The sequence below is a fragment of the Cucurbita moschata genome, unplaced genomic scaffold (assembly GCF_002738365.1).
Source record: "Cucurbita moschata cultivar Rifu unplaced genomic scaffold, Cmos_1.0 Cmo_Scf00008, whole genome shotgun sequence".
Lineage (NCBI taxonomy): Eukaryota > Viridiplantae > Streptophyta > Magnoliopsida > Cucurbitales > Cucurbitaceae > Cucurbita > Cucurbita moschata.
Genome location: NW_019268524.1, coordinates 3,884,991 through 3,896,125, shown reverse-complemented (window position 1 = coordinate 3,896,125; position 11,135 = coordinate 3,884,991). Strand labels below are relative to the sequence as shown.

General features: G+C 40.7%; 2 protein-coding genes across 3 annotated transcripts in view; both read left to right on the top strand.

Moving 5' to 3' along the window:
• Positions 1-610: 610 nt before the first annotated feature.
• On the top strand, positions 611-7,860 carry LOC111445958. Its single transcript, XM_023084521.1, has 6 exons — positions 611-876; positions 3,854-4,360; positions 4,437-4,580; positions 5,623-5,863; positions 6,583-7,083; positions 7,222-7,860. Exons 2-6 carry the CDS (start codon positions 3,866-3,868, stop codon positions 7,647-7,649), a joined length of 1,809 nt encoding a protein of 602 aa, XP_022940289.1. The 5' UTR covers positions 611-876; positions 3,854-3,865; the 3' UTR covers positions 7,650-7,860.
• Positions 7,861-8,674: 814 nt separating this feature from the next.
• Positions 8,675-11,135, top strand: part of LOC111445960 (serine/arginine-rich splicing factor SR45-like) — a 6,856-nt gene continuing 4,395 nt past the window's right edge. The window contains exons 1-3 of one of the 2 annotated variants that reach the window (XM_023084529.1): positions 8,675-9,024; positions 9,190-9,258; positions 9,766-9,854. In XM_023084529.1, the coding sequence (XP_022940297.1) occupies positions 8,807-9,024; positions 9,190-9,258; positions 9,766-9,854 (376 nt within the window). In that variant the 5' untranslated portion in view covers positions 8,675-8,806. The remainder of the gene's footprint in view (positions 9,025-9,189; positions 9,259-9,765; positions 9,855-11,135) is intronic. The other variant, XM_023084531.1, reaches the window with a different exon arrangement.

The following is an 11,135-nucleotide window of genomic DNA, read 5'->3' as shown; positions in this document are numbered from 1 at the left end:
AAAGAGGATAATATCTACTAGCGGTGGATATGAGACGTTACAAATGGTATTAGTGCCAGACATTGGACAATGTACCAGCTTTCTCGCTGTTTTTCCAAGGGGGGGATAGACATTAGGCAGTGTGCCGGTAAGAACGCTGGACCTCGAAGGGGGATGAATTTGGTGGCGGTCCCACATCGATTGGAGGAAGGAAAGAGTGTTCCCCAAAGGGGTAGGCACGAGGCGGTGTGCTAGTAGGGACGTTGAGCCCCGAAGGGGGTAGATTTAGTGGCGATCCCACATCGATTGGAGTAAGAAATGAGTGTTAACGAGCATGTTGGCCCTCAAAGGGGTGGATTTAATGGTGGTCCCACACGGATTGGAGACGTTCATTTTGATTCACATATTTTTAAAATTTGGAAAATAATGTAAATATTTTATTAAAATTATAAATTTTAAAGTATAATTTAATTAAAAGAAAAAAAAAAAGAAAAAAGAAAAAAAAGGACAGGCTTGAGATTTGAGCACAAAATATAAACAGAATTAGTGGAAGAAGGCAAGCAGTGTGGACACGTCTCCCCACAATGGCTTACCTTTGTTTATTTAGCGAATTAAAAATAGCCCCACTCACTCTCTTAACTTTACCTTTTCCATGTAATGTCTTCTCTCTCAAACATTCACTTTTCCATGTTTATTTGCAGAGCAGAGGCTCTGTCGTTGCCTTTCCTCTGCACCACCTGAGCTCAGCTGCATCACTGTTCTGTCTCTATATCTGTCTCAGAGTTAACCCATCCTCTAATTTTGCCTCCAACCTTCAATGGGTTAGCTCCCTTTTTCACTGTTTCACTCTAATTTGAGCTCATAGCACCATCTTCATCGGATTCCCCATTGCTTCCTGTGAGTTTCAGCTTCCTTTTACCTCTTTGATTGCTGTTTTTACTTTGTTTTTGGTAGATTTGTTTGTTTTTGGTGCTATGATTGTTGGGTTTGTGATATCTAGTTAATAGAAATTGTGATCTTCTCATTTTGTGTTGTGCTTGCTCAATCATTGAGTGGCTGTGTTGTATAAGATGTTATATATATCATTGCATATCAGCTTAAATTTTTGAGTCTATTGGTAGTTTAGTAGGTATGTACTTGTGTTCTTGTGAGATCCCCACCTTGGTTGGAGAGTGGAACGAAGCATTCTTTATAAGGGTGTGGAAACCTCTCCCTAATAGATGCGTTTTGAAATCGTGAGGTTGATTGTGATACGTAATGGGCTGAAATGGACTATATTTAGTAGGGGTGGGTTTGAGTTGTTACAAATGGTATTAGAGCTAGACACTGGGTGATGTGTTATTGAGGAGGCTGAACCCTGAAGGGGAGTGGACACTAGGTGGTGTGCTAGCGAGGATCTTGGACTCGAAGGAAGGTGGATTGTGTGTAACGGCCCAAATCCACCGCTAGCAGATATTGTTCTCTTTGGGCTTCCCTTCAAGGCTTTAAAACGCGTCTAATAGGAGAAGGTTTCCACACCCTTTATAAATGGTGGTTTGTTTTCATCCCCAACCAATGTGGGACATCACAATCCACCCCCCTTCGGGGCCCAACGTCCTCGTTGACACTATTTCCTTCCTCCAATCGCGTTTTAAAGCCTTGAGGGGAAGCCCGAAAGGGAAAGCCCAAAGAGGACAATATTTGCTAGAGGTGGATCTGGGTCGTTACATTGTGAGATCTCACATTGGTTGGAGAGGGAAACAAAATATTTTTTAATAAGGGTGTGGAAATCTCTCCCTAGAAGATGCGTTTTAAACTGAGGCTGATGGTGATACGTAACGANATTGAGTGGCTGTGTTGTATAAGATGTTATATATATCATTGCATATCAGCTTAAATTTTTGAGTCTATTGGTAGTTTAGTAGGTATGTACTTGTGTTCTTGTGAGATCCCCACCTTGGTTGGAGAGTGGAACGAAGCATTCTTTATAAGGGTGTGGAAATCTCTCCCTAGAAGATGCGTTTTAAACTGAGGCTGATGGTGATACGTAACGANCGAGGATCTTGGACTCGAAGGAAGGTGGATTGTGTGTAACGGCCCAAATCCACCGCTAGCAGATATTGTTCTCTTTGGGCTTCCCTTCAAGGCTTTAAAACGCGTCTAATAGGAGAAGGTTTCCACACCCTTTATAAATGGTGGTTTGTTTTCATCCCCAACCAATGTGGGACATCACAATCCACCCCCCTTCGGGGCCCAACGTCCTCGTTGACACTATTTCCTTCCTCCAATCGCGTTTTAAAGCCTTGAGGGGAAGCCCGAAAGGGAAAGCCCAAAGAGGACAATATTTGCTAGAGGTGGATCTGGGTCGTTACATTGTGAGATCTCACATTGGTTGGAGAGGGAAACAAAATATTTTTTAATAAGGGTGTGGAAATCTCTCCCTAGAAGATGCGTTTTAAACTGAGGCTGATGGTGATACGTAACGAGTTAAAGCGGATAATATTTGCTAGTGGTGTGTTTGAGCTGTTGCAAATGGTATCATAGATAGATACCGAGCAATGTGCCAATGAGGAGGCTGGAACTCCGAAGGGGGTAGATGCCAGGTGGCGTGTCAGGAAGGATGTTAGGCCTCGAAGGAGGGTGGATTGTGAGATCCCACATCGGTTGGAGAGGGGAACGAAATATTCTTTATAAGGGTGTAGAAACCTCTCCCTAATAGATGCGTTTTGAAATCGTGAGGTTGATGGTGATACGTAATGGGCTGAAATGGACTATATTTGCTAGTGGTGGGTTTGAGTTGTTACAAATGGTATTAGAGCTAGACACTGGGTGATGTGTTATTGAGGAGGCTGAACCCTGAAGGGGAGTGGACACTAGGTGGTGTGCTAGTGAGGATCCTGGACTCGAAGGAAGGTGGATTATGAGATCTCACATTGGTTTGAGAGGGGAACGAAATATTCTTTATAAGGGTATGGAAACCTCTCTCTAAAAGATGCGTTTTAAACGGTGAGGTTGATGATGATATGTAACGGGCTAAAGCGGACAATATCTGCTAGTGGTGTGTTTGAGCTATTGCAAATGGTATTATAGATAGATACCGAGGAATGTGCCAATGAGGAGGTTGGAACTCCGAAGGGGGTGGACACTAGGTGGTGTGTTATCAAGGATGCTGGGCCTCGAAGGAGGGTGGATTATGAGATCCGACATCGGTTGGAGAGGAGAATGAAATATTCTTTATAAGGATGTGAAAACCTCTCCCTAGAAGATGCGTTTTAAACTGAGGCTGATGGTGATATGTAATGGGTTAAAGCGGATAATATTTGCTAGTGATGTGTTTGAGTTGTTGCAAATAGTATCATAGATAGATACCGAGCAATGTGCCAATGAGGAGGCTAGAACTCCGAAGGGGGTGGACACTAGGTGGTGTGTCAGCAAGGATGCTGGGACTCGAAGGAGGGTGGATTGTGAGATTCCACGTCGGTTGGAGAGGGAAACAAAACATTTTCTTATAAGGGTGCGGAAAACTCTCCCTAGCAAACGCGTTTTAAAACCGTGAATGAAGCATTCTTTATAAGGGCGTGGAAACCTCTCTTTAGTAGACGCGTTTTAGAACTGTGAATGAAACATTCTTTATAAGGGTGTGGAAACCTCTCCCGAACAAACGCGTTTTAAAACTATGAGGCTGACGGTGATACATAACGGGCCAAAGTGGACAATATCTGCTAGCGGTAGACTTGGACTGTTACAGTTCTGATTCTGGACAATACGGTCTACGGATTTGACACGTTATGGATCCTCGTTCGTTAGTTTTATCCACTTAATGATTGTTGTAGGGGCTATCTTCCTGTTCAGAATTTGGTTCTTTTATTTTAAACTTTTGCTAATTGCATCATAGGTGAACTGCATAATGGAGCAGACAAGACACAACAGCAGGATTAACTGCTCTGGTTCGACACCATCCGAGGAATCAGCTCTGGATCTTGAAAGGAATTGCTACGGTCACTCTAATTTACCTTCCTTCAGTCCACCTACACTTCAGCCATTTGCATCAGCTGGACAGCATTGTGAGAGCAATGCAGCTTACTTTTCATGGCCGACCCCCATCCGATTAAGCGTTGCAGCCGAGGAGAGGGCAAACTACTTCGCAAATCTTCAAAAAGGGGTGCTACCAGATATCCTTCATCCATTACCAAAAGGGCAGCGAGCCACCACGTTACTTGAGCTCATGACAATACGAGCCTTCCATAGCAAGATCCTACGTTGTTACAGTCTCGGAACGGCAATTGGATTCCGTATCCAAAAGGGCGTGCTGACCGACATTCCTGCTATTCTTGTTTTTGTTTCCAGGAAAGTTCATAAGCAATGGCTTAGTCCTATTCAATGCCTTCCCACCGCGTTGGAGGTTTGAAGAAGTCGTTTTGCGTTGGTTGCGAAGTAGCTGTACAAAGTTTCATTCTGAATTCCTTTTTTTGTTTCAGGGGCCGGGAGGTGTGTGGTGCGATGTCGATGTCGTAGAATTCTCGTATTTTGGTGCACCCAACCCTGCTCCTAAAGAACAGCTATACACCGAAATTGTCGATGACCTGCGTGGCTCTGATCTATGCATTGGCTCTGGTTCTCAGGTACATTCATGTTTCTTTGCAACTAGTGACCTGAAAACTTGCATTTATATGAAATATAAAGTTCTTGAATTGAATGAAAAAGACCTCGTAATGAACGAGCGGTAACGGGCAATTCATGTGAGAGACGAGCTTTAGAGATGCAGGGATCCTCCAAGATCATCTTGGTTTGGACCCGAATTTAATATCAAGACGCCATACTTTTTTTCGCTTACGTGTTGGCACTTCCCTGTTGTAATCTTTGCTAATGTTACTACGTGAAGAAGTCGTTTTATATACTCGAAATTGAGATATGTGTCCTAAGTCCAAAGTGTGCCTCTAAACATGCATAGTGTCACAATCGCACCCTTGCAATAGCGGAAAAACGATTGTACGGCACTTGTTCTAACCAAGCGAACAAGTCAAGCGTGAGAAACTCGGACGTCGCGAACGACGTTGGCGTGTGTTCGGGCCTTGAGTCACGTTGTGAGAAAAGGTTTAGAAAATGTGAGCGAGGAAATACATTTGAAACCGATTGGAAGAATTGAAGAAAGCAACGTTATATGACTATAAGCAAATAAAGAAATACCATTGGTTGAATAGCATATAACGTGACAACTAGTCATGTCCCCCTATAGTACATTTTGGGTCATTTTAGCCCTGGCGGGTGTAGACATGGTTTTGGTGAACGGTCATACACCTCCGTATTGACCCAATGTGAAATGGTGAAGGCCTATCTAGGATGAAAGCATGTAAAAGGGGTTTGGAACGGGCATGCAACCATGGACAAGCAAGACCGGGACATCCGTCATGCGGCCATAGGCAACACGCCTTGGACAAGCATGACCGTGACCAACCGTTTGAACCGATAGCAACTTTTGTGAGTATTGGACCCAAATGGTTAGCTCCAATGGCATTGTCAATAGTTCAAAAGTTGGTAGCGTTTGTTCATTTTCACTTCCTTTTTGGTGAAATGGAGATTTTAGGGGGCCTCGCCATCTGAGGCATGGCTTCTGATCAACAAAGTTATAATTGTATCAGTAAAATTGACTCTACTTCTCATCAGGTGGCTAGCCAGGAGACTTATGGGACCTTGGGTGCTATCGTAAGGAGTCAAACGGGCAGTCGACAAGTTGGTTTTCTCACGAACCGTCACGTTGCAGTTGATTTGGATTATCCGAATCAGAAGATGTTTCATCCTCTACCACCAACGCTTGGGCCGGGGGTGTATCTCGGTGCCGTTGAGAGAGCTACTTCGTTCATCACTGATGAGCTTTGGTATGGAATTTTTGCTGGAATAAATCCAGGTAATGATCCTTGTGCTGCCAAAATAAAATAGCCCTGGCAGTCCTTGTTGACACACCGCCTCGTGTCCATCCCCTTTTAGAGTTCAGCCTCTTTGCTGGCACATCGCCCGGTGTCTGGCTTTGATACCATTTATAACAACCCGAGTCCACCGCTAGCAGATATTGTCCTCTTTAGGCTTTCTTTTTCGGGCTTTTCCTCAATATTTTTGAGACACGTCTGCTAGGGAGAGGTTTCCACACCCTTATAAAGAATGTTTAGTTTTCCTCTTCAACCAATGTGGGATCTCACAGTCCACTCCTCTTCGGGGCCCAACGTCCTTGCTGGCACTCGTTCCCTTCTCCAATCGATATGGGACCCCCAATCCACCCCCCTTAGGACCCAGTGTCCTTGCTAGCACACCGCCTCGTGTCCACCCCTCTTCGGGGCTCAACCTCCTCGCTGACACATTGCCCGATGTTTGGCTCTAATACCATTTGTAACAACCCAAGTCCACCGCTAGCAGATATTGTTCTCTTTAGGCTTTTCCTCAAGATTTTTAAAACGCGTCTACTAGGGAGAGGTTTCCACACCCTTATAAAGAATGTTTTGTTTTCCTCCCTAACCGATGTGCTCTTTGGGTTGTTACAATTTGCTTAATACACTTCACTCTGTTGTTTCATTTCATCAATCTAAACGTGTGGTAACCCGACGCACTTATTCTAGTTTTGTTAAATTGCAGAGACGTTCGTCAGGGCAGATGGGGCGTTTATTCCTTTTGCTGATGATTTCGACATGTCGACCGTCACTACATCTGTAAAAGGTGTGGGAGAGGTCGGTGATGTGAAGTTTATCGACTTGCAGTCGCCTATCAGTACCCTCATAGGGAAGCAGGTCGTGAAAGTCGGAAGAAGTTCGGGCTTGACTACCGGAACTGTTTTGGCCTATGCTCTCGAGTACAATGACGAGAAAGGAATATGCTTCTTAACCGATTTTCTCGTCGTTGGTGAGAATCAACAGACTTTTGATCTCGAAGGAGATAGCGGAAGCCTCATCATTTTAAAGGGTGAAAATCGAGAGAGTTTGCAACCAATCGGGATTATATGGGGTGGAACTGCTAACCGAGGTCGGCTTAAGTTAAAAGTAGGCCAACCTCCTGAGAATTGGACAAGTGGGGTCGATCTCGGGCGCCTTCTCAATCTGCTTGAACTTGATCTAATCACAACTGATGACGGGTTTAAAGGTTAGTTGTCTTTCTTTTGTGTAGGTTAACTCGTTTCGCTCGCGCACGGCGCGTTTGATAAAACTCCATTGTAGATCACATAATGATAGATGTGTTCTGATGAATGTTTTTGTTCTGTTTCTATATTGCTATAAGCAGCAGCAGTGCAAGAACAAAGAACCGTCTCGGCAACAGTTATCGGGTCGATTGTCGGAGACTCCTCTCCTCCCGACACAACGCTGCCAAAGGATAAAAGTGAAGAGAAGTTTGAGCCATTGGGTTTCCAAATCCAGCATATGCCAACAGAAGTAGAACCTTCTTCAGCTAAAGACCGACCACTCCTCGAGACCGAGTTTCATCTCGAAGCTGGGACGAGCACAGCTCCCAACGTCGAACATCAGTTCATTCCAAGCCTTTTTAGTTGCTCTCCCTCCCTTTCAAACAGCACTCTGGGTCGTGCTGTTTCCCAGAACCTGTCTTCGCTCCGGAGCAACTGCGAAGACATCTCCGTTTCCTTGCACTTGGGTGATCACGAAGCTAAGAGACGACGTTCGGATGCTTCTGTTTCCATGGAAGAGCTGAAATAGATCGTGCTCGTAAGATCGTCTACTACGAACAAATGCACATTATTCTGCACTGTTATGGCTGTATGTTTAACTTTTCTGGTCTCTTTTTCTTCATGTTTCAATGTAAATTTACATGAACTCTGGAAAGAAAGTATTTAACTGCTGCTCAAACTGAATTAACTGTATCTTTTGAGCTTAAAAGTCGGAAGCAATCTTTGTTGGTCTTTGTTTCGGAACGAGTCCTCGGGATCTCGAGATATTGGCTTTTGTCAATAGTGGACTATTAAGGATCACTTCCCGTGCTATTCTATATTAGCTTCCGCTTTTAGGAGATCAAACAGAGCTCGATTAGTTTATGCTATACGAGAAATAAAGAACATAATCAAAATAGGGAACAATGGAATACCAGATCGACCATACCTGCTTTTGCACCATAACAATCTCACTCAAATTACAGTGACCTACACATATTAGTATAGTATATCGGAATCCTCGACGAGAACCACACGTGCAAGTTACTCTACATGTGTCTCATACGTGCTTCTCGAAGTGCTACCTGTGACTCCACATAGGAGAAAGGGGTGGAAGTACAGACTTTCGTATTCACAAAATAGACCTTTAATTTTTAAATTTTCAATTTTTTTAAATTAAGCTTATAAAGTTATTCGTATTTTTATATAAAAACGACCTTTTAAAAAATAAAAAAGAAGGTTAAAAATGTATTTTTGTATTTGATATTTAATTAAAAAATTAAACATTTATTTTAAGAAAATATTTTTTAAAAAATAAGTGGTTATTAAGGAGACTTATACAGCTAAAACTGTAATTTAATTATTTTTTTAAGACTAAATTAATAAAAATATCGTAATGTTTTTTATTTTATTAGAATTATTATTTATTAATTTTGTTTAAAGGTTTTGATAATATGAAAATAAAAAAAATAAAAAATATTTTTTATAAAAATAATTAGTATTTTATTTTAAAATATCATTAAACTTTAAATATATATATATATATATAAAAGAGAAACAAAAAGTACTTTGTTTTCTCTCTCTCATGTTTTCGTCATTTACGTGTCGACCATTTTTTTGTGTTGCTTCTCCTTTCACTATCTCTAATCTCGAACGATACCAGACGGGTTTAAGCTAGGGTTCCAATTCTTGCAGCTCTTGCTGGCCATGGCGAAACCAAGCAGAGGCCGTCGCTCACCTCCGTCGAGATCGGGATCCTCTTCACGTTCCCGCTCATACTCCGGCTCTGATTCCCGCTCCAGTTCCCGCTCACGCTCCAGGTCACGGTCTGTATCTGTGTCCCATTCCAGGTCCATTTCCTCGTCTTCGTCTCCCTCCCGCAGTGCTAGTTCTCGGAGCCGAAGTCCCCCTCCTCAGAGAAAGAGGTTCGTCTTTCTTTCGCTTGAACTAGCATTTTTCATTTTTGGCTCCTGCATTTGGTGCTTATTGTTTGTTAGTGTGAGAGGAAGTATCAGAATTAGGCATTTTATGATTCGTGAAATCATTAGCATCGTACGTCGAAATCACATTTTCGTTTTTTTTTCTTCCAGTTCTACTGAAACAGCTCGGAGGACTCGCGCTTCACCTCCACCAGCTAAACGAAGTTCTCCACCACCCAGGCAATAACATCTCCATCTACAGTCAAATCCAACTTCATTATTTGTTCATGGCATGAATTTTCCGATAAGTCGATCATTTTTGCTTTGGCGCGGTTTTTTATGCGCCGGCCTTTTGGTACAGAAATAAATCTTAGGAAATACAATGCTGTAATTATTTTAATTCAGTATTTCTTCAGAACTGTTGTGTAGCTATTGCATTGTTTACAACTTTTAATCAATAAACAATACTCTATTTCCATTAATTATCTTGCAATTGTAAATTTTATCTTTAGTTATCTATGATGACTTACAATTTTTATGTAATTGACCATTTCGAAATTGTCATATGCATTTTGTTTATATTAATATTTCCCCTAGTCATGTATTTTTTTTATATAAATATTTCCTTTAGTCACGCATTTGTAAATCAACGATTTACATCCACTGTTTTCTTTTGGTGATATTTTCCTTGTCTGTCAGTCATCTATATATCTATTTTGTTTTTCAAACTGTTTCTATTGATTTCAGGAAACCATCACCTGTACGCGAGTCACTTGTTCTTCACATTGATGCACTGAGTAGGAATGTCCATGAGGGTCATTTAAGAGAAATCTTCAGTATGTTTTTTCACTCGCCTTCTTTAGCTTCTAACAATTATCCTGATGGATTAATGCACTTTTGTTTTCATATCATTCTTTGTTAAACTTTAATAGTAGAGCAACGAGTATAGATGGGGAGCTGTCTTGTGATGAGGTTTGGGAGGTGGTGAGGTTCAATGCCTCCTCGTGAGCATCAGTCACTAGGTCTTTTTGTAGTTTTGTGGGACTGTCTTGTTGGGTTTGTTTTTTTTTTGTATGCCTTTGTTTATTCTTTCATTTTTCTCCATGATAGTTTGATCTCTTAAAAAAGATCAAAGATTTAAACAAAAAAAACTTTATTTCATGCTTCAGTACATCATCTTAAGGTTACACTTTGACTTGATGAATGTAGCATTTTGTCTTAAAAATTAAACTTGGTATGTTCTTGAACATATGTCTTTATGTAGTAGATTCAATTCAACGTAGTTCGTTGGAATGATCATTGACCATGTTGTTTTGTCCTTAACAATTGAGCAATTTGTCATATCGATTACTCTTCATCATATCTGTTTTGTTAAGTTACTGTATGCGCAGTCCTTCCTTTCCTCTCCTTTTCTCATGAATATGTTGCATAACTAGTTGTAAATTTGTTACTCATTCAATAAAAAAGGTCACTCTCATATATGAATTTTTCTCCAAAATATCTTTATGGTTAAGATTCATGATTAATGGATTGGATAGGTAATCTGATAACTTCTTTTTTTTTTTTTTTTTTTTTTTTAATTATTTTAAACAATCATACTTATTCACAAATATAAGTTATATTAATAACTAAAATCTCATAAAACTCAAATATAAAATATTTACACGTCATAACACATCATTAACATCGGTTCTAAACATCCAATATTCTTAATCTTCACAATAATCTTAAAAAAATTATTGGATTGGTTGAGTTGACCTGATCAGAAAAATGTCAACCTACGAACCGACCCGAAAACAATGATATTGAAATATTGTTAGAGAATGTTGAAAATTGTTAAAAGAATAGGGAGTATATTGAAATATTGAATAGGGGAGTAAAGGGAAAATGATTAAGATATTAGGGTTATGATAATGAATGTAAAGTGTGTGGTTGGTTGTAGGGGGAAGGGAGTTAGGTTTAGATTGGAAGAGTTGATGTATGTATGTTGGTGGCACTCATCATTAATTATGATTAATTACCATTTAATTATTTTATTACTTTATAATTTGATTATTTAATATTGCATTGCTTTTCTCACTTATCCATTTTGGGACCATCTTCTTTTTTTTTTTTTT

Excerpts from the sequence above, each read along its gene's own strand:
- LOC111445958 (XM_023084521.1), top strand. The coding sequence starts at position 3,866 with ATGGAGCAGACAAGACACAACAGCAGGATTAACTGCTCTGGTTCGACA. Across the intron at positions 4,361-4,436 it reads GCCTTCCCACCGCGTTGGAG|GGGCCGGGAGGTGTGTGGTG; the intron begins GTTTGAAGAAGT and ends TTTTTGTTTCAG. Across the intron at positions 5,864-6,582 it reads TTTTGCTGGAATAAATCCAG|AGACGTTCGTCAGGGCAGAT; the intron begins GTAATGATCCTT and ends GTTAAATTGCAG.